The sequence below is a fragment of the Mobula hypostoma genome, chromosome 3 (assembly GCF_963921235.1).
Source record: "Mobula hypostoma chromosome 3, sMobHyp1.1, whole genome shotgun sequence".
Lineage (NCBI taxonomy): Eukaryota > Metazoa > Chordata > Chondrichthyes > Myliobatiformes > Myliobatidae > Mobula > Mobula hypostoma.
Genome location: NC_086099.1, coordinates 197124668 through 197150867, shown reverse-complemented (window position 1 = coordinate 197150867; position 26200 = coordinate 197124668). Strand labels below are relative to the sequence as shown.

Below are 26200 nucleotides of genomic sequence, written 5' to 3'. Positions count from 1 at the left end.
TTACAACTGCGTTGTTTTTCCAACAACTATCGTTCCTGAGGCCAAATAGAAATCAATGGAAATAAATTTCAATGGAATAATACCAGTTTTGTGATTATTCAACAATTAAAAGAACATAAATGCTAAAAGCTTACCCTTTTATGTTTGAATGTCATGATCTTAAAAACAGTGAACTGGTGAAGACTTGCTGCTAGTGAAGGCAATGTGTACTGCCGAGTTTTTAGCTTAAGTCAGCTCTTTTGATGGCCACTGTAGTTTTGTGTCACAGTACTTAAAGACTTCTCTTTAACAAAGGCCCAACAAATGCTCAAGAATTCACTGCATTTTTAAAGTGTCTATTTAAATGTCAATTTGCCTATACTTCAACAGCAGTTATCCATGTTTCACTCAGTCACCTATTTCTCTGAATTATTCAAACCAATGATTTAACAGCTCTTGCTAATTAGGCAGTTTCATCATCATTAAGTGGCATGGCTGATGGATGAGGAACTGAGCCGCTGCTGAACATTTTCACATCTGTAAGTTGAAAATTAATCGGGAACACAATTTAACAACCATTGTCAACAGTGGAGATGTACTCGCATCTGCAGACACACCATAAAGACTGTAATTGATTTAAGCGCAGCCACTCTTGTTATGCAGGAAAAATGCAAAATCTCACTTCTCCACAATAACAAATGAACAAATAACCAGAGAATTACTGGGGCTTTTGACTGAGAGAGGAATGATTGCCACCATGCTCGGGCAATCTTCCCTATCAAGTCCACTGGGATCTTTACGTTCACCTGACTGGACTGGCAAACAGGGCCGCAGTTTAATATCTTCTCCGAAAGGCAGAAGCATTCTGCAATGCAACATTCACAATGCTGTTCTGCAAGAATCTTTCCACTGGTCCATGCACATTTTATGCTGTTTAAGGCACATTCCAGCCACATCTGGAGTCACATCCTCACACTTCTAGTCAACAAGGAGCATTTTTATTGTTGTGAGCAGAGAAACACTGTATCCAAATCCAATTTTATCTGCCAGAAATTAGAATTATGAGGACATCTGAGAAAACTGCAGTTATTTACTTTAGAAAATAAAAAACTTCCAGGTGATTCAATAAATTATTGAATACTCCAAGAACTGATCTCATTGGCGTAATGCGAGTATTATTATTATTCAAACTGAAAATTATGTCAAATATTTTATCTACAAAAATATTATGTATTCCTAATGAAAATAGATATGAGTAATAGACTACTCACCGTCTGTTTGAGACTTGCTTAAAAACATGGTACTAGCACGAGGGTGGTCTGAAGGGTTGAATTCCATGTTTAAATCTAGACAGAAAAAAATACAAAAAATGAGTTGGCGTTAATGAAAAACAACTTGTTGTAACATCCACAATTTTAAACGTCTTATCATTTCATCTTCAGTGTTGTAGTCTCAAAGTTCAAAATAAATTTATTCTTAAAGAACATACATGTCACAATATACAACACTTAGATTCACTTTCTTATGGGCATACACAGTAAATCCACAATAGAACAATAACCATAATAGAATCAATGAAAGGCCACACCAATTTGGATGCTCAACCAGTGTGCAGAAGACAGAAAAATGTGCAAATACAAAAATGAAGAAATAATAATAGTAATAATAAATAAATAAGCAATAAATATCGAGAACATGAGATGAAGAGTGGATGAAAGTGAATCCATGGGTTGTGGGAACATTTCAATGATGGGGCAAGTAAAGTTGAGTGAAGTTATCCCCTCTGGTTCAAGAGCTTGACATTGAGTATTAATAACTGTTCCTGGACCTGGTGGTGTGAGTCCTGAGGCTCCTGTACCTTCTTCTTACACGTCAGCAGCAAGAATAAAGCATGTCCTGGCTGGGCGGTGGGGGAGGGGTGAGTGGAAATTCCTAATGATGTATGCTACAACAATGCTTCATGTAGATGTGGTCAGTGGTGGGGAGAGCTTTACCCATGATTGACTAAGCCATATTCACAACATTTTGTAGGATTTTCTGTTCAAGGGCCCCCCCTCACTGGACCCCCAACCGTTCAACAGACAACACCATTGCCACCACCCACCACGTGGCCCTCACCCTCCTCCGCAAAAAAGACACATACATTCGAATGCTGCTCATAGATTTCAGTTCAGCATTCAACACAATCATTCCTAAGCACCTGATTGGAAAGCTGAGCCTGCTGGGCCTGAACACCTCCCTCTGCAACTGGATCCTGGACTTCCTGACTGAGAGACCTCAGTCAGTCCGGATCGGGAGCAGCATCTCCAACACCATCACACTGAGCACGGGGGCCCCCCCAGGGCTGTGTGTTCAGTCCACGGCTGTTCACTCCGCTGACCCACAACTGTGCTGCAACGCACAGCTCGAACCACATCATCAAGTTCGCCGATGACACGACCGTGGTGGGTCTCATCAGCAAGAACGATGAGTCAGCATACAGAGAAGAGGTGCAGTGGCTAACGGACTGGTGCAGAGCCAACAACCTGTCTCTGAATGTGAACAAAACAAAAGAGATGGTTGTTGACTTCAGGAAGACACGGAGCGACCACTCTCCGCTGAACATCGACGGCTCCTCCGTAGAGATCATTAAGAGCACAAACTTCTTGGTGTTCACCTGGCGGAGAATCTCACCTGGTCCCTCAACACCAGCTCCATTGCCAAGAAAGCCCAGCAGCGTCCTACTTTCTGCGAAGGCTGGAAAAAGTTCATCTTCCACCCCCCGTCCTCACCACATTCTACAGAGGAGGTATCGAGAGTTACCACCTGGTTCGGAAATTGCACCGTCTCGGATCGCAAGACCCCGCAGCGGATAGTGAGGTCAGCTGAAGGGATCATCGGGGTCTCTCTTCCCACCATTACAGACATTTACACCACACGCTGCATCCATAAAGCAAACAGCATTGAGAAGGACCCTGCGCACCCCTCATACAAACTCTTCTCCCTCCTGCCATCTGGCAAAATGTACCATAGCATTCGGGCTCTCACGACCAGACTGTGTAACAGTTTCTTCCCCCAAGCCATCAGACTCCTCAATACCCAGAGTCTAGTCTGACACCAACCTACACACACACACACACACACACACACTCAACTGAACACCACTCCACTCTCTTTGCAATTTTTGCTCATTGCTTTGTCAATTCCTGCTAAAACATTGTTTACATTTACATCATTTATTATTATATTGTAATTTGTCCTTTACTGTGACTATTGTCTTGTTTATTAATTATTGTATTGTCTTGCACTGTTTTGTGCACTTTATATAGTCCCATATAGGCCTGAAGTCTAATGTAGTTTTGTGTTGTTTCACGTAATCTAGTGTAGTTTTGTATTTCATGCAGCACCATGGTCCTGGAGGATTGTTGTTTCGTTTTTATTGTGTACTGTACCAGCAATTATGGTTGAAATGACAATAAAAGCAACTTGACTTGACTTGGTGTTCCATTGCTGTGATGCAGCCAGTCAATATACTCTCCACTACACATCTTTAGATTAGATTAGATTATGAGGACACGCAGCCCTCTTTTATTGTCATTTAGTAATGCATGCATTAAGAAATGATACAATGTTTTTCCAGAATGATATCACAGAAACACATGACAAACCAAGACTGAAAAACTGACAAAAACCACATAATTATAACATGTAGTTACAACAGTGCAAAGCAATACTATAATTTGATAAGAACAGACCATGGGCACCGTAAAAGTCTCAAAGTCTCTCAAAAGTCTCATCATTTCACGCAGATGGTAAACCTCCAGCGCCGCAAACTTGCTGATGCAGCATCCCAGAACCATACAACCACAGTCCGACTCCGAGTCCGTCCGCTCTCCGAGCCTCCGACCAGCTCTCCGACATCGAGCACCGAGCACCATCTCTGCCGAGCGTTTCGACCCCGGCCCTGGCAACAGGCAACAGGCAATAGGCAAAGCCGAGGATTTGGGGCCTTCCCCTCCGGAGATTCTCGATCGCACAGTAGCAGCGGCAGCGAAGCAGGCATTTCAGAAGTTTCTTCAGGTGTTCCTCAGTGCTTCTCACGTCTGTCTCTTATCAAATCAGGATTGTGCACGGCATCCTACTTCACAGATACGATATCATTTGGAACGGCCGCGCGCGCTGCATCGCGCCATCTTCTCCTCCCTCCCAAACATCTATAGAAGTTTGTCAAAGTTTTAGATGTCTTTGCAAACTCGTAAGGAAACAGACGCTTTCCTTGAAATTGCACTTACAAAATACACCACAGTTATCTGGCTGGGTAACTTTAGGAGTACATTCCAAACTTGATATCTCTACCCCCTTTTCAATGTAACTATTCTGACAGGGGCTTTGGAAGGATAAGAACACCATGTCAACTCGAAATCATCATCCTGACTTAAAAATATTGGCAGCTGGCTCTAAATTAAAACAAGGCTAATTCCACGTCAGAACTGCCAAGGATATCAAAAAGCTTTTCAAATTTCAGCTAACAGGAAAAAGGAAATGAACATCAACACAGATCCTACACAAAATAATGAGAGATAGGAAGGTGTTCTTCATTTCCAAACTGCCTCACTGCACTCTAAAGCATTGAATATCACATAAAATATTCTGCAGTCATAGTCACAAAGATTACAATGAGTTAACCAATTTGTACATAGCTAACTCCCAACAAAAGTTTTGTGATAATGCCAAGCAATATGTGCTAATGGCACCGAATGAGTGATGAATACTGGGAATAACTCAACAGTGTTACTTCAGAATGGTGCTATGGGACCTTTTATCTGAAAAGAGCTGAATGAAATCATTAGTGGTGATAGTCATCACTCACCACAAACCTTTGGATTAAGTTCCATTCCATAATTGAGTATTTGCTGGAAAGCTCCAAATGTAGGGATGAGACCCTGATCTATGGCCAGATCCTCCGCATGTAAATCCTATGAGGGCTGGAGTAAGCACCACATATGCAATTGTTCGGAAATCTTTGAGATCAGCCAAGCTGCACTCTCTAAATCACCAAATATCATTACACACGCAGAGGTATTCACAATGAAATAAGCTAAAAAGCTAAAAGTTCACATTGAAAAATAAAACAAAAATACTTCTCTCTGTTCTAATTCAGAACGGACAACTTGAGCCAAAGTGCCTGTTTGTATGCTGGACAACTTTATGACGATAACTAGGCAGAGCTGATTTGAAGTGGATCTTCAGGGTGAATGATACAGAACTACTTCAAATTCTTGCTCCATAGTGGGATTCATGCTTGCATGAAAATCCCAAACTTGCTGGAAATTTTGTCATTCTGCATGGAACTTCTGGATCTTCCCACAAAACTGGCATTTCTCTTCAGAGGAACAGAAACTATGGGAATAGAATTTCTCCAGGGATGTTTTCAGGAAAATAGCAAATTTGAGGCAAGATTCAGAGTTCAATTACACACATGGATCTAATCAGCCTGCCCACAGAAAGAAACTGCAGCCATAAGAGTAGAAGCAAAAACACACTAAGGCTGGGCCAATGACTGATGTAACAGGAACTAGGTCAAGATTGACAAAACTGCAGAGCTTTACATTTTATATAAATCAGCTTTACGGTTATCACAAATACATGCAAATGTTGGTTAGACTTCCTGAATAGCAGTAAGCGTTATCAGTTACAAGAAACAGGATAATACAAGTTTACATTTTGATTAAAAGTTCCTGAAAGTTGCCATGATTTGTGATAAACAGTTACCCTGCAAAAATTTAAACTGCAGGCAGACTGAAACAGAACACATGTTTCATTATGTGTACATGTGTCTTGCATTATGGATTCATCATTTGCTTTTCCGATGTTTAAAAAACAATTTGAGAATTCTGTATTCTTAAGTCTTACCAACTATAGAAAGGAAATCACAGTTTAAAGATTTTCTGCAACGGTGATCTTGTTTTGCCTCATTCTGCAACCGAGATGTATCCAATAAGGATTGAGCTGTCATTGCCATTATGGTTTAAGGACTAGACATAAAAATGTCACATGCCCACAGCCATCAATGCAGAACTAAAAGTGAATACACAGTGTTTGAAAATGAAGGGCCTGTATACAGTTTTTTGAAAACACACACTTAATTTTAAACATTGATCTATCTGCTGCAAAATCAGTTTAATATTTCAGAGACTAATAATTCCTAAAATTTAACTTAAAGCTCCAAGCAATCACACATTCAAAGAAACCTTCCTAGTAGACTCAGAACCTTTCACAACGTGGTACATCACTGAAGGTAGCCAGTCAGCCGATGAACTTTATTTCAATAGAAACTGTGAGGTACTCGGTATCACAAATTCTTTACAAATATGTCATTTGACAATCACCATGAAAATGTTTCATACTATTTCTGGCTGTAAACACTACAGCCATGATTTTTTTAAATGTTATTGGTAAAAATTTTAAGAAATCTTGCAAATATGAGGGATAGAATTTGAGAGCTTAAAAACGTGAGGGGAAATGTTATGAAAATAAAACATCACATACAACACACAACTTGTATTGCAGTGACTAATTCATACGCATTTAACTAAATAGTTGTAAGGATTACCTCTACATACTTAGTGAATTAAGTAGTGGTACACAGCATACCATAAATGAATGAAGTGGTAAGGATTCTATAAATTGCCTCAGCATTATAAGACTAGATAGATTGGAGAACAAACGTAAAAAGGGACTGTACACTGTTAACAGCAGGACCCTAAACAATGCTGATGTACAGAGGGATCTGGATGTCCATGTCCATAGCTCCATGAAAGTGGCTGTACACATTGATAGGATGGTTAAAAAAAAAAGCTTATGGCATGCTTTTATTAGTCGAGATATTAAGTTCGAGACTCAGGAAGTTATATTGCAGCTCTGTAAACTCTGGGTAGGCCACTTCTGGATATTGTATTTAATCCTTTCCCTATTACAAGAAGGATGTGGAGTCTTTAGAGAGGATGCACAAAAGATTTATGCAGACACAGCCCGGATGCCTACACCACTATCGTAGTATTACAGCACCGTCCACCAGGTTTCAATTCCACCACTGTCGAAAAGGAGTTTGTACATTCTCCCCATTAATGCATGGGCTTCCTCCAGGCACTTTGGTTTCCTCCCATATTCCAAAGACGTACGGGTTAGTAGGTTAATCAGTCTCCGGGGTGTAACTGGGTGACGCGGCTCATTGTGTTGGATGGCCCTATTACCACGTTTTATCGCGAAATAAAGTTAAACAAAGACACATGAACGTGCCACAAATGGAGGGGTATGGGCGTTGTGTAGGCAGAAGGGATCAGTTTAGTTAGGTTTTTAATTAGTTTGGCACAATAGCATAGGCCAAAGGGCTATTCCTGTGCTGTAGTGTTCCACTTTTAACACTGCATTCAGCATTTCCATTCTGACAACACACACAAAATGCTGGAGGAACTCAGCAGGTCAGGCAGCGTCCACGGAAAAAAGTAAACAGTCGACATTTTGGGCCGAGGCACTTCATCAGAACTGGAGAAAAGAGATGGGAAGTCGAGTAAGGAAGTGAGGGAAGGGGAGAAAGAAATACAAGGTAATGGGTGATAGATGAAACCAGGAGCGGGGGAGAAGTGAAGTAAAGAGCTGGAAAGTCAACTGGTGAAAGAGACACAGGGCTGGAGAGGGGAAATCTGACAGGAGAGGACAGAAGGCCATGGAAGAAAGTGAAGGCGACACTTCACCTGTGAGTCTGTTGGGGTCATCTACTGCATCTGCTGTTCCCTGTGTGGCCTCCTGTATATTGATGAGACCCAACGTACATTGGGAGACCGCTTCAGCGAGCACCAACACGCTCCATTCGCCAGAAGATGCAGGATCTCCCACTGGCCACCCAATTTAATTCCACTTCCCATTCCCATTCCGACATGTCAAAACATGGCCTCCTCTGCTGCCACAATGAGGCCTCACTCTGGTTGGAGAAACAACACTTGTATTCCATCTGGATAGCCTCCAACCCAATGGCATGAACATCAATTTCTCAAACTTCTAGTAATGGCCCCCCACCCCTCACCATTTCCCATTCACCTCTCTCACCTTATCTCCGTACCTGACCATCATCTCCCTGAGGTGCTCTTCCCCCTTCCCTTTCTTCCACGGCCTTCTGTCCTCTCCTGTCAGATTCCCCCTTCTCCAGCCCAGTGTCTCTTTCACCAATCAACTTCCCAGCTCTTTACTTCACCCCTGCCCCACCTCCTGGTTTCACCTATCACTTGCTACCTTGTATTTCTTCCTCCACTCCCCCCACTTTCTTACTCTGACTTCCCATCTTTTTATCTCCAGTTCTGATGAAGGGTCTCGGCCCCAAATGTCGACTGTTTACTCTTTTCTATAGATGCTGCCTGGCCTGCTGAATTCCTCCAGAATTTGGTGTGCGTTGCTCGGATTTCCAGCATCTGCAGATTCTCCTGTTTGTGGGTGGATTTTCATCCTAAATTGTTTCCATTAATGGAAAGTGCGGGAACATAAACATCAAACCCCATCCATAGCATATCCAGCACTGAACTCGTCATCCAACTCAGAATCAACAGAACTAGAGTGGAATCAAATGAGGTACTTCCTAAGGAGAACCTAACAAAAGCAAATAGCTCTACTTTGGAATTCCTACTGCTTTCAAACGAAATCCCTTCAGCAATTAAGTTTGATGAATACACTCTGAAGTTAAATGTGTCACAAGATGATCAGATGTGCAGTTACATCCAAAGTGCAGGAAAAGAGGTCAATTTATCAACAGAACAACCACCCTTACATATGGCTGATTCCATTTACTATAATCATATTAGAGGATATTGTCTCAAACAGATCACTTGCCTCATTTTATTCAAGAGTGTCACAAGTTACAAGTCAGATCCCCAAGAGGCTTCATATTTGATCTTAACATTTTTTACTGTAACATTTACTGGATCAACACATCATCTGTAAAATGCAAAAAGGATGATAGTAAACATTTGTAAAGGAAATGCGAATCTAATAATTGCACACCTGTATATCTCAAGCTCTTTAATTCCCACAGGATCATACTGAAACATTTAGCAAAACCGAGCAATCTAATTTTGTCAGTTATGTATTTAACAATCAGAGAATGATCTTTCAGGAAAACTGGAACGTTGAGCAGGAAAATTTGACAAAGTGGTGGCCAGTGGGCTACCAATGGACACCACAAAGAACATAGTTTTCTGAAGGACTGTTAGCCCCTGTTCCAATGCCACGCATCTTTCTTCAAACAGGCTTGGCTGATAAATAAAAGATATACAAACCGAAGGAGCTACATGTCAATGTGGTAGTCCAATTGTTATTATACGTTCAAAAATACTGCACCAACTATGAGGGAAAATTGACATGCACTGATCATGACTAGAGCAATCCTGGTGCACTGGGGAGACCAGAGACCAGGTAGGAAAGAACAACAAAGGTAATACTGAAACAATACAAGTGCTTCACTTGATAATGAAATGTCCTTTGTATATGTTAAAAAAATACTGAAAAGGGAGTAATAGGCAGAGCATTTACCCAAATACAGATGGAAGGACTCTTATATTTCATTAAGGGGCTTTCATCTGGAAATATTCTATTTATTTCTTGATTCTCTGCTGAAGTATTTAAAATTATTTTGTTATAGCTATTAATTATGTATGGGGTGCAACCTCCACACAACACTGCTGATAATGTAAATTTCAGATATATCACAGGTATATCATGTCCCCACAAAACAGTTCTAAAAGTCACCAGACTGATTTGATTGGAATATGCTGAGACTGCAGTTTAAACAATGCATTTTAATCATGCTGAGTACTGATATGGAACAAGATGACATTTCAGAAAATATTGAACTCATAAAATGCACAAGAACAATGATATTTCTGATAATAAGCTCCCATTTTATAGCCTTTTCAAACTATATTTCAATGCAAACATTAACTATAATCAAAAACGCAAGGGATGGAAATTGAGACAAATAACCATCAACAAATAAATGTTATGTTTTGTTATAGACCACTGCTATTTAATGTAAACAGAGTTTTGGCATGTATCGCAATTAAACATTACTGATTTTTAAAAATATATGTTATGGAACTCAACCCTTTTCATCATCTACAATATTTTTCAAAATCCCATCATCCTGGAGATTTTGGAATACAACAACGTGAAATCAATACATTAAAATTAGGACGTAAAGGTAGAGAGGTTTGAATGCGTAACAAGGCAGCAACAATTCAGGGCAGAGATATTTATGGAAGAAATAATTGCTTGCTCTGAGTTTTATGATGCCTCAGTCCACTGACTTTTCTAATAAAACAGTAGTTAGTACACTTGCTGTGTGAGTTAGTGTTTGGCACACACCCTTCCATTTATCAGTATCATACTTGCACTGATTTTCTCAATAAAAGTCCAACAAGGGGCTAGTGAAGAGTTAATTTATTAACAGCAAATACTTCAACGGTATATTTACAACACATTGAAAATGTGTGGTACAATATAACCACACAGAGGCTTTTTCAGAGAAACTTTTACCAAGAGCCAAAGGTTTGCGGGGGGAAAACCTAACAAGATTTTTAAAGAAGGTAATAAGAAAGACTTAAAAAGGGAATTCCAGAAAATAACTGCTAAGGACATGCTTCAAATGTGATGCTTTAAATTTGAGAGGCTCAAGAGTACTGAAGTGGATAAGTTTAGGTATCTGAGAGGATTTTCAGACTGCAGAATATACAAAGGGGGTGAGGTCATGGAAAATATGAACGGGGATGTAAGAATCAGACATTGCTTCACTAAAACCAACATACGAGTGAAAGGCTGGTTTATGGGAAGAATTTTGAATTACCGAAGGAAAATTACAGAAAGAAAATTCAAAATTAAATGCAGGTAATCATATAGCAACTCATGACTGTAATAAGCGGATAGCTTGGGGAATTAAAGTGACATTTTGAAGAAAACTGAGGGGTTATGAAAACAGCCTCTATAATCCAAGTGAACGACCTAGCTTGCTGTAGAGTACACAGTTGTACTTAGATTTCAAAAATATTTGACGAGATTCCACATAGGAGGCTGGTGTACATGGGAATTGTTGAACTTGGAAGGAGATACATGTCAGCAATAGATTGAAGACTTCTTTTTCCACAGGAGAGAAAGAATTGGAAGAACTGGGTCCTGCTCACAATACTCCAAGTGCGGACTGTCAAATGCCTGATAAAGCCCCAGCATTAGACCCTTGCTTTTATATTCTAGTTCTCTTGAAATGAACACTAGCATTGCATTTGCCTTCCTTACCACCAACTCCTCTGCAAGTTTACCTTTAGGGAATCCTGCATGAGGACTTCCAAGCCCCATTTTTCTCCCCGTTTAGAAAATGATCTATGCCTTTATTCCTTCTACCAAAGTGCATGGCCATACTCTTCCCAACACTATATTCCATCTGCCTGTCCTCCTAATCTGTCTGAACCCTTCTGCAGACTCCCTGCTTCCTCAAGACTACCTGCCCCTCCACCTCTCCAAATATCATCTGCAAATTTGGCCACAAAGCTATCAATTCTGTCATCCAAATAATTGACATATAATGTGAAAAGAAGTGGTCCCAATACCAACTCCTGTGGAACACCATTAGTTAACCAGAAAAGGGTCACTTTATACCCCCTCTTTGTCTCCTGCTATTCAGCCAATCTTCTCTCCATGCTAGTATGTTCCTGGAATACCACAGAGTGTTATCTTGAAAAGCAGCCTCATGTGTGGCACCTTGTCAAAGGTTTGGGGAAATCCAAGTAAGCAACATCCACTGACTCTCCTTTGTCTATCCTGTCTGTTATTTCCTTAAGCAATTCTAACAGATTTATCAGGCAAGATTTCCCTTAAATGAAACCGTGTTGACTTTGGCCAATTTTATATAACCATATAATAATTACAGCACGGAAACAGGCCATCTCAGCCCTTCTAGTCCGTGCCATCATGTGCCTCCAAGTACTCTAACCCTCATCCTTAATAATGGACTCCAACATCTTTCCAACCATTGACGTCAGGCTAACTGGCCTATAACTTCCTTTTCTCTGCCTCCCTCCCTTCTTAAGGAGTGGAGTGATAATTGCAATTTTCTAGTCTACTAGAACTATTCCAGAAATTGGTGTTTCCTGGAAGATCATTACTAATGACTCCACAAACTCTTCAGCTACCTCTTTTAGTATCCTGGGGTGTAATCCATCTGCTTCAGGAGACTTATCAACCTTCAGACCTTTCAACTTTTCAAGCACCTTCTCCTTAGTAATAGCAATTACACTCACTTCTGCCCCCTTACACTCTTGAATTTTTGGCAAACCTCTAGTATCTTCCACAGTGAAGTCTGAAAGGAAATACTTAAGTTCATCCACCATTTATTTGTCCCCTATTAGTACCTCTCCATTGTCATTTTCCACTCTGATATTCACTCTGTCCTCTCTTTTATTCTTTATAAATATCTGAAAAAGTTTTAAAATTTTTCTTCACATTTCATCTTCTCTCTCCTTATGGTTTTTTATTACCTCCTGTTGGATTTTGAAAGCTTCCCAATCCTCAATCTTCCCACTATTTTTTGCTATATTATATGCCTTGTCTTTTGCTTTTATGCTGTCTTTAACTTCCCTTGTCAGCCATAGTTGCATTATCCTCCTTCTAGAATATATCTTCATCTTTGGGATGCATCAATGTTGCACCTTCTGAATTACTCCCAGAATATCCAGCCAATGCTGTTCTGCCATTCATCCATTTCAATACGAAAAATCAAAAGGCAAATCGTCTGAATGGAGAGAAACCGCAAACAGGTAATGAGAGAGCTATGTGTCCTTATGCACCATTCACAATAAATAAACAGGAAGGTGCACCAAGCATCACAGGAGATTTCATATGTCGGAGTCAGAGCAACACAAAGCACTGGAGAGACTCAGTGGCCCAGGCAGCATCTGCGGGTGGAAGTGGAAAAACCCTTCATCTGGACTGAAAGACAGGGTGGGGGGGGGGAAGATAGCCATTACAAAAAGTTGGAAAGAAGGGGCAGGTGATAGGGGAATCCAGATTGGGGGAGAGGTGCAATAGGCAGACAGGGGATGAGAATGGGAATGCTTCCTGAATCTAGGAGCTAATAGGTAGAAGTGACAAAAGGCTGAAGATAATGGAATCTGATAGGACAGCAAGATGGAATAAGAGGGAGGTAGGTGGGGAGTGGAACTAGGTATTTAGTGAAACAGTCATCCAATCAGTGCTTGGTCTCACTGATGTTGAAGAGGTTTTATCGGTGAGCGCCGGAAGCAATAAATAACACTGGGCATTGTGGATGTCTGCCTTATCTGGAAAGTGGCTAGAGAGGGGCATGTAGATACTATAAGGGAGGTAAGCCGGTGAGTGAACCAGGTAGTTACGGTCAGCGTGTTCCCCAAGGAAAGTGTATTGAGGTGCTTTCCTGTGTTCCCAATATGACCTCCTCTACACCAGTGCGCCCGGATTCAGACCGGATGACCACTTGCACATACAAATTTTTTCTCTCAAAGCCTGGAATTCTCTAACCTAGAGCTGAGTGGTTAAATCTTTACGAGTACAGTGTTCACCCAGACAGAATTCACAAATCACTTTGAGATACCGAATAAAAATTCTCTCTTATTGAATTTATGTGAGAAAAAAAACTAAACAAACAGAAAATATGGAAAATATAATATATTTTGTCAACTTTTGGCAAGGGTTCGCATTATGTACGGTCTTCAAGAAACACAACCCCTCTGTAACACAGGGATACAATGATGAAAGGTGATGGGACTGACAATCAGATTTCTGAATGGACAATGAACCAACCCATGAACACTACCTCCCTATTATATTTTGCTCTCTTTTTCAGGTAACTCTGGATCTCATTCAAATGTTCGGAGCTTAAGGCGGGGGGGGGGGGGGGACAGAAAACAACAAATTTCACAACATATGCCAGTGATATTGAACCTGATTCAGATTCTCACTATGGGGAAATGACATAAAGGAGGAGCTGAGGTCAAGAATAAATAGTCCATGATTATGTTGAATAGCGGGGAAGGCTTCAGGGGCCAGGTGACCTCCTCTTTCTTATCCATTCCCCTGAAATCTCTCCTTTTATGCAGATCAGTCTACTCACATAATTTGGCTGCCTGTCTTAGAAATGCAACAGCCTCATTACCTCAAAAAAATTTATATTGAAGCCCCTAACCAAGGAGCTGCATTATATAGATTATTCTGCCCAAAATTAAAAATTATGTGCCCAACTACAGAATTTTAAAGAAGCAACTGTGCAGAATTATCGGAAGTTATATTAACAGTTCAAAACCTTACATTTTCTCAGAGCCATTAAATTTAAATCAAATAATTTGAACTGAAGTGATAAGACTTCACACTTCTGCATAATGTAGATAGGAATCCACCTGAGAACTTTCTTAGCAACCAACATCAAACAGACCAAAAGACGTCACATAAACTAACAATATCATGCTTGGAAAAAGACAACAAAATCTGTTCACTGAATTCATTTTTTCCCATATTATTATACTTCAGTAACTACAGGGATAAAGTATTTCCTCCTCCCAATCACCAATTCCTGGTAGGTGTATTAGGTTGACTGAAACACGACAGAAAGCTCTTGAGGTAAGTATTCCAAAGTCTCTGAAGAAGTGCCATTCACAGTACTCCCTCACCTGCTTTCACCTATCACCTCCAAGCTTGTACTTCTTCCCTTCCCCCCACCTTGTGTGTGCCATTCCTACACCTGTATTTGACTAAGAACACAATTTCAAGCTAACAAATATTTCTATATGTAAAATATTTCCTCAGTTTCATTTTATGTCAAATAAGCATCTTAATGCTCGATGGACAGGAATAGGCAATTACCTTTTTCTGGTTTTAATTAATGTGTAGAAGCGTTGAAGATTACTTTAGTTGGCTGAACACAAAAGCGATAAAAAAAGAAACTTAAGAAAACGGTAAATCTGAGGTACAGTGATAAAATCACAAAACATTCATGAACCAAGGTAATTCTTTCATAAACAGCTTTATACTGGTATAACAAAAGTAGCCCGTGGCTCAAAAACAGTAAGGGCAGAACAATCATTCTGAATTTCACAGCCAGGCTGAGCTGAGAAGATGCTCTTGCTAGAAACAGTATCCACCTTCATGAAAAAAATATTTTTCATTCTGTTCCTCCAGTTGTGCACAAAGCACCCAGCAAATAAAAAAAACTTCACTAATGTTCAACCAGCACCAGTTATAACCCTCCAACCTTCAGGCTCCTGAATCAGCGTAGATAACTTCATTCACATCAATTCATCAACTACTTCCACAACCTATAGACTCACTTTCAAGGAATCTAGAACTCATATTCTCAATATTATTTATTTACTTATTTATTATTATTGTTTTTTTATTTGCCCAGTTTGTCTTCTTTTGCACGTTAATTGTTGTCAGTTTTTGTTTTTGTGTAGTTTTCCATTGATTCCATTGTATTTCCTTGTTCTACTGGGAATGCTCACAAGAAAATAAATCTCAGGGTAGTATATGATGACAGAGACGTACCTTGATAATAAATTTACTTTGAATTTTGTATTAACATTTGGGATCAGCAGGTAATTGCCCTATTTAACTCACTTTTGAATGAAATCCAGAGCTAGTTCAAATTATTGTTTTTAATCCCTTACGTATCCAACACTACTTTTTGCATGTAGCAGTCTTGGACAAAAAAAAAATCATCAACACAATTATAATATTATGAATCCTTAAAGATATTCAAATTTCAAACAACAGATGGGCTCATACTGAATAAATAAATAATAAACCAAGTCATGTCTTTTACATCAAACATCAACACCACTTACATCAATTATTTGATCTTCTGGTCTATAAAAGCATTAATTCAAATGTAAAATAATAATAAAGGAAGTGTATCTGAAAAGAGCTCCATCAGGCCAATCTCAGTTACGTCTTCCCTTCTCCTTCAAGAAAATAATCAGCATGTTAGGAATTGAACTCTGAGCAGAGCCAAACGAGATCACTTTGAGCAAAACCTAATGTTATACTGCAACTTTGTTCTTCTTTTCCACAAAAGCTGCTGGCTGCACAAAGGAACTCTGTCGATACAGAAACAGTCTACAGCTGTGAACAAGGCTTGGACACATTCTGTCATGGACTCCATAAGTGTTAAGTGAAGTTTACACACAGCTGTTATCCAAAGAGTTGTGTTTCTTTAATTCACTTTCAACATCTGGGCATCACAGGTAAGGCAAACACTTAGTGAAGACGTGGTAAGACAAACATAAGGAGGAAGTAGCAAGAGACCTCTTTGAGCCACTGCAGTCCTTATAATGAACGCATTCCACCATGCTGCTGGATTTGGACTAAACAAAGAGAAAGGACTAGCCGTACATTTCCAAACTGGAAAACTGCATAACTTGGAGGGGAACCTGTAGGTGACGATGTTCCTGAGTGCTTCCTGCCCTTGTTCTTCTTGGTGCTGAAGGTTCAGGAGATGCGACTGGAATATCTTAGGTAAAGCAACTACAGTGCATTTTAAGGATGGAGCACACAGGTGTCACAGAGCATGTGACAGAGGGAGTGATTGTTTAGGTAGTTGATGAGGCTACACTATTTTGAATTCCTCTTCTCAGCCATTTTCACTGAGTCAATTCTGCAGATAATATCAACAATAACAGCTCAAAGAAAACACAAGAACTGAAAGAAATAGGACGAAGAGAAGCCACCTGACCTCTCCAAACTGACTCACCATTCAATATCATCATGGCCGATTTGCCCATGCCTCGTCTCCTTTTTGCCATTTGCACAAATTCCTCTATTCTTCAACCTTTGAAAAACATATCCAACTTACCTTTAAATACCCCAGTTACCTATCCTCTGCAACCATCTGGTATAGACAATTTCAGAGGTTTACTACACTCTGTGAGAATTATTATTTTTGTTTTTAATCTATTTCAGTTTTAAATGTCTGCTCTCTTGTCTGTGTCTCCTCATTCAAGACTCTCCCACTACTGGAAACGTCTCAAGCAGCTCTTGGTCCATATTCTTTGACAATTAACAAGATAATTCTAAAGTACTGTGTGGGTCTCTGTCTGCACTACCTTCTCAGCCAGTGCGTTCCTCAGACTCTGACCACCCCCAGGTGAAAAGTACATCCTCAGATCCCCTCTAAACCTCTTAGCCTAAACTTATGCCCTTCTTGTATTAGCTCTCTCTGCTAAAGGGAAAAAAATTCCTACTGTCTATCCTTCATGCTTTCATGTCGCTCTATCAGGCACTCCTCCTGAGATACCTCCACTCCAGGGAAAACAGTTCCAGCCAAATCAACTTCTCCACATAAGTACCACACTCCATCACTGAGAATATCCAAGTACCTGCTCTGCATCTTCTCAAGAACAAATACATCTTTTCTATTGTGGGGCAACAATTCTCCAGCTGTGGTTTAACCAATATTTTAAGGGTTGTCATACCTCTCTGCTCTTATATTCTATGCCCTGGCCAATCTTTCACCACCATATCAACCTTATTGCTTCTTTCATGGAATACTGGGATACGTACATCATGGGCCTTCTATAGTTATCGTTATTAATCCTATCAACGTGAACCACTTTGCATTTATCAGGATTAAAATTTTAAATGATATTACACTGTAACTGAACAGGAGCCTACCAACTACCACCATTTGCATCAAATCAAACATTTTGAAATCAATTCCCACTAAAGGATAAGACAACTTTCTCAATAGGTGCCAAGGCACCAAAAAATATGCACAAAATTACCTGTTGATCGTTCTTATGTGCTGCTTTTTATTGGTTCAGAATCAGATTTAATATTAACAGCATATGTCATGAAATTTGTTAACTTAGCAGCAGCAATATATGATAAATATAGAAATAAATACATCAATTTCAGTAAATATATATATATACACACACTAAATATTTATATTAAAATAGTGCAAAAATAGGAAAAAAGTGAGGTAGTGTTCATGGGTTCAATGTCCATTTAGATATCAGATAATCAGATGGCAGAGGGGAAGAATCTGTTCCTGAATCATTGAGTGTGTGCATCTTAGAACGCTGTGCAGTACACCCCCACCCCATACCAGATAGTGATGCAACTTGTCAGAATGCTCTCCACAGTAGAGGTTTTTGAGTGTTTTGGGTATCAAACCAAACCTCCTCATACTCCTAATGAAATATAGCCGTTGTCTTGCCTTCTTTATAGCTGCAGCAATATGTTGGGACCCGGTTAGATCCTCAGAGATATTGACACCCAGGAACTTGAAATTGCTCACTCTCTCCACTTCTGATCCCTCTATGAGGATTGGTTCGTCTTACCCTGTCTGAAGTTCACAATCAGCTCTTTGGTCTTTGTAATGTTGAGTGTAAGGTTATTGCTGCAACACCACTCAAATAGCTGGTCTATCTTGCTCCTGTAAGCCCTCTCGTCTCCATCTGAGATTCACCAGTAATGGCTGTATCAACACTTTTATAGATGGTATTTGAGCTATGCCTATCCATACAGCAGGTAGAGCAGAGAGAGTCTTTCCATTATGAGAATCTAGAATCCAAGGGCACAGACTCACAATAAAGAGAAATCCTTTTAAGACTGAGATGAAGAGAAATTTCTTCAGCCAGATGTTGGTGAATATATGGAATTTGTTGCCACAACGGGCTATGTAGGCCAGATCATTGGGAGTATTTAAGTCAGAGATTGATAGGTTATTGATTGGGAAGGTGGTTAAGGGTTACAGGGAGAGTGTGGGAGAATGAGATTATAAAAATCGAGCATGATTTGAATGACAGAGCAAACATGATGGGCCAAATGGTCTAATTTTGTTCCAATATTTTATGGTCTTACTCACTTCTCCATTTTCTGTAGGTCCATTCATCCAAAATATCATTCCCAGATTTTGATAGTCTAGGGTAACAAATGAATACTACAGTCTACCATAACAAGAATACAGGGAAATACCACATTTTAACATACATTTTTAGCTGATGCATTTACAGCTTTCCAAGAATATCTGTTTTCCAACATCTTCTAGGATGCATTATTGTTTACCTCTTCACCAGACTCCACTGTTCAACATATTTGTGCAAGTAACTTCTATCGCAGATGGATCTGAATTCCTTCCTTCTCTATTGGAAGTTATCTCCTTCTGAAGTGCACGACTTTTCTCCCCCACACAGATTCGTGCTTAGAAGTACAGTACAGTGGTGTGGTTCATTGGGTTGCTGCCTGACAGCTCCGGCAACTGGTTCAATCCTAACCTCAGGTACTGTCTGTGTGGAGTTTGCTGACTCTTCCCTGTAACTGCATTGGTTTCATCCCACATCCCATAGACGTGAGTATAACTAGCTTAACTGGCCACTGGAAATTGCCTGCGGTGCGTATGTTGTAGTTGTAGTTGAATCTAGGGTTAGATAATGAGAATGTGGGGAGAGTAAACGGGGGGGGGGAACTACTGTAGGCTTAGTGCAAATGGGTGGTTAATGGCTGGTGCAGATTTGGTGGACCAAAGACATTCCATGCTGCATTACTCTATAATTTAAATAAATAATGTGCATTTCAATATATTTCACATCCATGGCAGCCCAAGATGTTTCCTGGCTAACAAAGCATCTTTGCAGTCCACTGCAACATTGAACACTGCGGTCAATTTATCCCAAGTATCACCCAATGGAATAATTGAAAGTCCCTATAGATGGCTCATGATTAACTTTCAGTTATTTATAAATTGGCTCAGTTCCAAGCACCATCTTGGAGAGATTCCATCTTTATGTTTACATATCTCTTCCTCTGGACAAGCACCTTTATTTTCAACAAAACACTGGCAACATTATTAGTCACAGTAATGTCAAATATATATTTTTAAATGCATACAGAAATTTTGACGTTTTCTGATATTTTTAAGCTAGAAATCCATTGTACAAGCGGTACAGAATAATCCACCTCAAATTTTCAGTACTAGGTGGCGCAGGATATATTTGTCAAGTATGTTACTTCCACGACTGCAAAACCCAGTCAGCCCTTGTGTGTTCCTTTACATGAATAGACTTCATGAGTGAATACATTAAGACAACTATGAAGTCAAAATGGACCATTTTATTCCTTTGAACGTGCAGTGCACAGCCACTAACATCTGAGACAGACAAAAAGCTTTCACCACATTTCCACGGTAGTCATGGACCAGAATTTATTTATGGCTGAGAGGAGAGATTTACACATTTCCTCCTTTTCCAGCAACAAGGATTTCATTAGTGCACAAATGCGCAGCAGCAAAGATTTATAGCTTTCATGGTAAAATATGGGACAAGTCGTCAAATGCAATCAGAGGTAAAATGATCAGAATCCCAAGTGGCAAAATATAGTTTGATTTATTTAGTGGACAGTCATTGAGGCACAAACTCATTTTTTTTATGGTACTCTGTTCAAATTTCTATTTCTCTCAAAATACAATTTGGAACAGGCTCAAATCTCTAAATTTAATTTAGCTACCGATGGCAATTTGTTCTCTAATTTATCCATGAGTTTATCACTATACATCAAATGTAAAGGTGCAGGCGTTATCATCTCCTTTCACTCGAATGGAATACACTGTGGGTTCTCTGTCCTCTTGGGAGGTAGGAATGCTTTAAAAGTTGGACCTTCAAATCCAGTATGGATATGGCCCACAGTCCAGTGCAGGTTTAAAAATGGCCAGGGATTTCTTAAGGAATAGTAATACTGCAAAATAATTTAAAATGACCTTCTTATATAATTGAAGTATTGTAGGGACAGCATTTTGTCGGAAACACTTCAAAATCCATTGCAGTTCACTTGTTTAAAAAATGTTTCAATTTGCAGCAAAAAAAAAGTTATCCTTCAATTTCACTTACTGCTCGGTTCCTTCTTGACCAGCCGACTGTGAATGTAACTTAATTTGTCTATATTGTTAATTATCCGATGAACTACCAGCATATTGTTCTGAGTGTTATTTTTTTCTCTGGAATGACCCTTTTGGACTACCCCCAGCTTTCAGAGTCCCTCTGAATGTCATTAATAGCGCAAGTCCTAGGATGTGCTCCAATATTTGTAGAAGCAGCCATACACAAGGGGTCTTTGAAAACCGCACTGATGCACCTGCCCGCTGCCAAGTATTGCTGAATCATGAATTGGTCCAAATCGCTTTCAAACGCCACAGCCAAGAAACTACTGAGCTCCCTTTGCAAAGCTGTCAGTACTGAACAAATCCTCGTTGAGAGATTTTTTTTGTCATGTGTAAAATGCTTAACAAAGTGGGGTTAAAAATGTGTCTGTCTCAAAGAGCCAAATAAGCCTTTTATTCCAAGCAGATGGAAATGTAATTATCATCATTAGGCAGGAACAGCAGTCAAGAGCTTAAATACAACTTTGGGAAGCTGTAAAGTGAAACCTCACAAATATCTGCTTTAAGAATTAGCAGCAAATAATCATAAAAACTAACAAACTGTCACAAAAAATCTAATTTATGAATAGCATCCTACCCCTAACCTCACCCAACTTGCCCAATGACTTACGATTTTTGGCAGTTCTGGTTAATTCAAATTGACTTAGAAAGTTATTCAACTGCACAAACGATTTCTAGATTCTTGAGGATAAAGAACAAGTTTAAAAGATCACATTTTTCAAATCTCCATTTGAAATACTATGTCCTCAAGTAAAGAGCATCTCAGGGAAAGTCCCAGGGAACAGGACTGGCTCTAGAATTAAATATTAATTTTTCCTCTTTGTTTGATATATCGTTAACATTTTGGAGGCACTTTGCCCATCAGCATTTCGAGTTGACCAAAGATGCTGTAAAACCCTTTGGCCCCAGCTTGGGTTTCTTTCCCTGCAAACCCCCTCATCTCGGACGAGTCTGAGAAAATAGAATCTCAAGACTAGCTCAGCGAAGGGATCGGAAATTGCAGTTTGGGAAATACTCAGCAAACCTATTGAATTCCCAAGTGCTCTTTAAGTTAATTATTTTAATCATATTATAATAATCCCAGTTCTTTGTAACGGTTGAAGTAGTCTTGCTCCCAATGGCATTAAACATGTATGCGGTCTGAGAATCCTGTATTGTAAAATTATTTACAACTGTGTCTTCTCATAATATTACCTTCCTAAAATATGTTTAAGTAGAAATACATATACGAATTAAAATATGATTTTAAATGCAAAACTCATGCCCACTAGCAGACATCCCACCTCTCCCGGAAGATCCGGGAGTCTCCCGCGTATTGATAGTGGCTCCCTGACGCCTGGAAATTATATACAAGATCCCGGAGATCGATTTTTTTGAGCTGGAGAGGAAGAGGGAGAGTGAGCATCCTGATTGGTCTCTCTTCGCGCTAAGTAGACCTATCAGTTTTCACTGTGGGCGGGCTTTACAGTCAACATCAAAAATAATGCAAACAACAGGAATTCTGCAGATGCTGGAAATTCAAGCAACACACATCAAAGTTGCTGGTGAACGCAGCAGGCCTGGCAGCATCTCTAGGAAGAGGTGCAGTCGACGTTTCAGGCCGAGATCCTTCGTCAGGACTAACTGAAGGAAGAGTGAGTAAGGGATTTGAAAGTTAGAGGGGGAGGGGGAGATCCAAAATGATAGGAGAAGACAGGAGGGGGAGGGATGGAGCCAAGAGCTGGACAGGTGATAGGATTTCTCCCTCTGAGTATACCCCTTGACCATCCTCTGGTTCCCCGCTCCCCCCACCGTCTTTCTTCCCGGACCTCCTGTCCCATGATCCTCTCGTATCCCTTTTACCTATCACCTGTCCAGCTCCTGGCTCCATCCCTCCCCCTCCTGTCTTCTCCTATCATTTTGGATCTCCCCCTCCCCCTCTAACTTTCAAATCCCTTACTCACTCTTCCTTCAGTTAGTCCTGACGAAGGGTCTCGCCCTGAAACGTCGACTGCACCTCTTCCTAGAGATGCTGCCTGGCCTGCTGCGTTCACCAGCAACTTTGATGTGTGTTGCTCAAAAATAATGACAATTTTGTTCGCTGCACTGTTTGCAACAGTGATTTTTCTATTTAAAATATAAAAGACATGTTGAGGTGAGTTTAACAGGTGTCATTTGTTCATTAGCATAGCTAATGTTATTTAAACTAGCTGGCTAGCTGCTAAGGAGCTACTCTATTGATGTCCTCTTCCTAGAGCTGCTGCCTGGCCTGCTGCGTTCACCAGCAACTTTGATGTGTGTTGCTTGAATTTCCAGCATCTGCAGAATTCCTGTTGTTTGCTATTGATGTCCTATGTGATGAGGCCAAACTCCCTGTAGACTAGCTTAAAGTTGTAATAGAATAAACATGATTATATAAGTACATATTTTAATGTCACATTTTCTGAATATACCCAACTTGGTTTACAGATTAGACAAAATCGCTAAACAAAAATATTACATACACCCTTGGAGGTCGACCGGGGAGCAGGGAGAAGAGGGGATCTACCTCCCTGAAACGAATTTTTGCAGGGTGGGATGTTTGCAATAGTTGAGCAGGCCTGCAAAAAAGCTGATGCCAGGCGTCCTCCTCCTCGCTGAATTATTAGTGACCAATACAAAACCTAAATGTTGTACAACAGAATGAAGAACAGAGGGAAAGACACTGGAAACGAACCCCAATGTCATTTTAGTAAGAAGGGTGCACAACCATCTCATCCTACTACTCCTAACACACACACATTCACACACACTCACACGCACACAATGTACAGCAATCCATCAATGGAGAAATAGTATTATTTACTAATCGACTGAATGTTATGTCACATTCACAGAAATGATGTGGCTTTTTATCCTGCATTTGCACTACATTTGTACAAATGGTAAAAGACACGCTGATAGAATATTATGCAGAAGATGCAGTAAGTAACCTGCATTTTCCATCTTTCCTTACTCTTCCTGCATTTTCACTTGGATTTCACTTTGCTCTACAATCCATGCCAACAGTCTCGCAAGAAAAACTTTTCCTTCAAAGCATATGGTTGAAATAAGGATGAACTGTTAAACTAATTATAAATCGGTCTTGGAAATATGGCTATTGATTGTTGCAGACAACAGTGTCAAATTTAAAGCAACTCAGGGAAATCGACTTAGTTTACAACACTAAGTTTAAGCTCATGTATTTAATTTGATTTTCAGACTACTGCCAAAAAATATTGAAAGGAAGCTCCTCAGGATGGCTGTGTGCTCATAACTAGTCCATTCCTGCCCTTCTGACACAAAAAATGCTGGTGAACACAGCAGGCCAGGCCCTTGGGTCCCAGCCCGAAACGCCGACTGTACCTCTTCCTATAGATGCTGCCTGGCCTGCTGCGTTCACCAGCATTTTTTGTGCGTGTTGCTTGAATTTCCAGCATCTGCAGATTTCCTCGTGTCTGCCCTTCTAGGTAGGTTATCTGTCACCAATACCATTCCATTCATAGACAAGAATATAAAAAGACCAGGAGTAGACTCCTGGCCCAGCAAGCCTGCTCTGCCTTTCAATATGGTCATTACTGATCGAATTCAGGTTGCAAATCCCTTTCTATGCCAGACCTAGATATTCCTTAAAGGGAATTGCACATGACAAGATAGGCCAAAGCCAGCATGGTTTCCTGAAAGAAAAATCCTGCCTGACAAACCTACTGCAATTCTTTGAGGAAATTACAAGCAGGGTAGACAAAGGAGATGCAGTAGACATGTTGTACTTGGATTTTTCAGAAGGCCTTTGACAAGGTGCCGCACATGAGGCTACTTAGCGAGATAAGAGCCCATGGAATTACAGGGAAGTTACTAGCATGGATGCAGCATTGGGTGGTCGGCAGAAAACAGAGTGGAAATAAAGGGATCCTATTCTGGCTGGCTGCCGGTTACCAGTGGAGTTCCACAGGGGCCGGTGTTTGGACCGCTGCTTTTTACGATGTATGTCAATGATTTGGACTTTGGTATTAATGGATTTGCGGCTAAATTTGCGATGATACAAAGACAGGTGGAGGAGTGGGTAGTGTTGAGGAAACAGAGAGCCTGAAGAGAGATTTAGATAGTTTAGGGGAATGGGCAAATAAGTGGCAAACGAAATACAAATGTTGGAAAGTCTATGGTCATGCAATTTGGTGGAAGAAATAAATGGGCAGACTATTATTTAGATGGGGAGAGAATTCAAAATGCAGAGATGCAAAGGGAGTCCTTGTGCCAGATACCCAAAAGGTCAACCTCCAGGTTGAGTCGGTTATGAAGAAGGTGAATGCAATGTTGGCATTCATTTCTAGAGGTATAGAATAAAAGAGCAGGGATGTGATGTTGAGGCTCTATAAGGCACTCATGAGACCACACTTGGAGTATTGTGTGCACTTTTGGGCTCCTTATTTTAGAAAAGATATACTGATTTTGGAGAGGGTTCAGAGAAGATTCACAAGAATGATTCCAGGAATGAAAGGGTTACCATATGAGGAATGTCTGGCAGCTCTTGGGCTGTACTCCCTGGATTTCAGGAGAACGGGGGGGTGGGGGGAATCTCATAGAAACATTCCAAATGTTAAAAGGCCTGAACAGATTAGATACGGCGAAGTTATTTCCCATGGTAGGGGATTCTAGGACAAGAGGGCACAACTTCAGGATTGAAGGACGTCCTTTTAGAACTGAGATGCAGAGAAAGTACTTTAGTCAGAGGGTGGTAAATCTGTCGAATTTGTTGCCACGAGCGGCTGTGGAGGCCAAGTCATTGGGTGTATTTAAGACAGAGATACATAGGTTCTTGATTAGCCAGGGCATCAAAAGGTATGGGGTGAAAGCAGGGGAGCGGGAATGACTGGAAGAATTGCCCATGATTGAATGGCGGAGCAGACTTGATGGGCCAACTGACTTACTTCAGCTCCTATATCTTATAGTCTAATGATAGTCTATAGTCTTATAGTCTTAAGAATGGTCTAATTCTTAAATAACCACTGAACCTGCAAGCATTTGCAAAACTAACCCTGAGCAGGTGTTACACAAATTGCAGGGGCAGATTCCATTTTTTGTCTAAATTTTAATATAAACGCATGTTAAAAAACAATCAGGACAAAAAGAGGTGGGAGAGCAGTCAAGTATAATGTGATCACCCTCCTCTAGTTCCCTACCTCCTTTCCTTTATTCAATGGTCCACTGCACTCTCCTATTAGATTCCTCCTCCTTCAACCCTTTTCT

At 40.3% G+C, this 26200-nt stretch overlaps 1 protein-coding gene across 1 annotated transcript in view; it reads right to left on the bottom strand.

Moving 5' to 3' along the window:
• ccny (cyclin Y) overlaps positions 1–26200 on the bottom strand; it is a 252715-nt gene that overhangs the window by 60708 nt on the left and 165807 nt on the right. The window contains exon 2 of the mRNA XM_063044375.1: positions 1251–1325. Within this exon, the coding sequence (XP_062900445.1) occupies positions 1251–1325 (75 nt within the window). The remainder of the gene's footprint in view (positions 1–1250; positions 1326–26200) is intronic.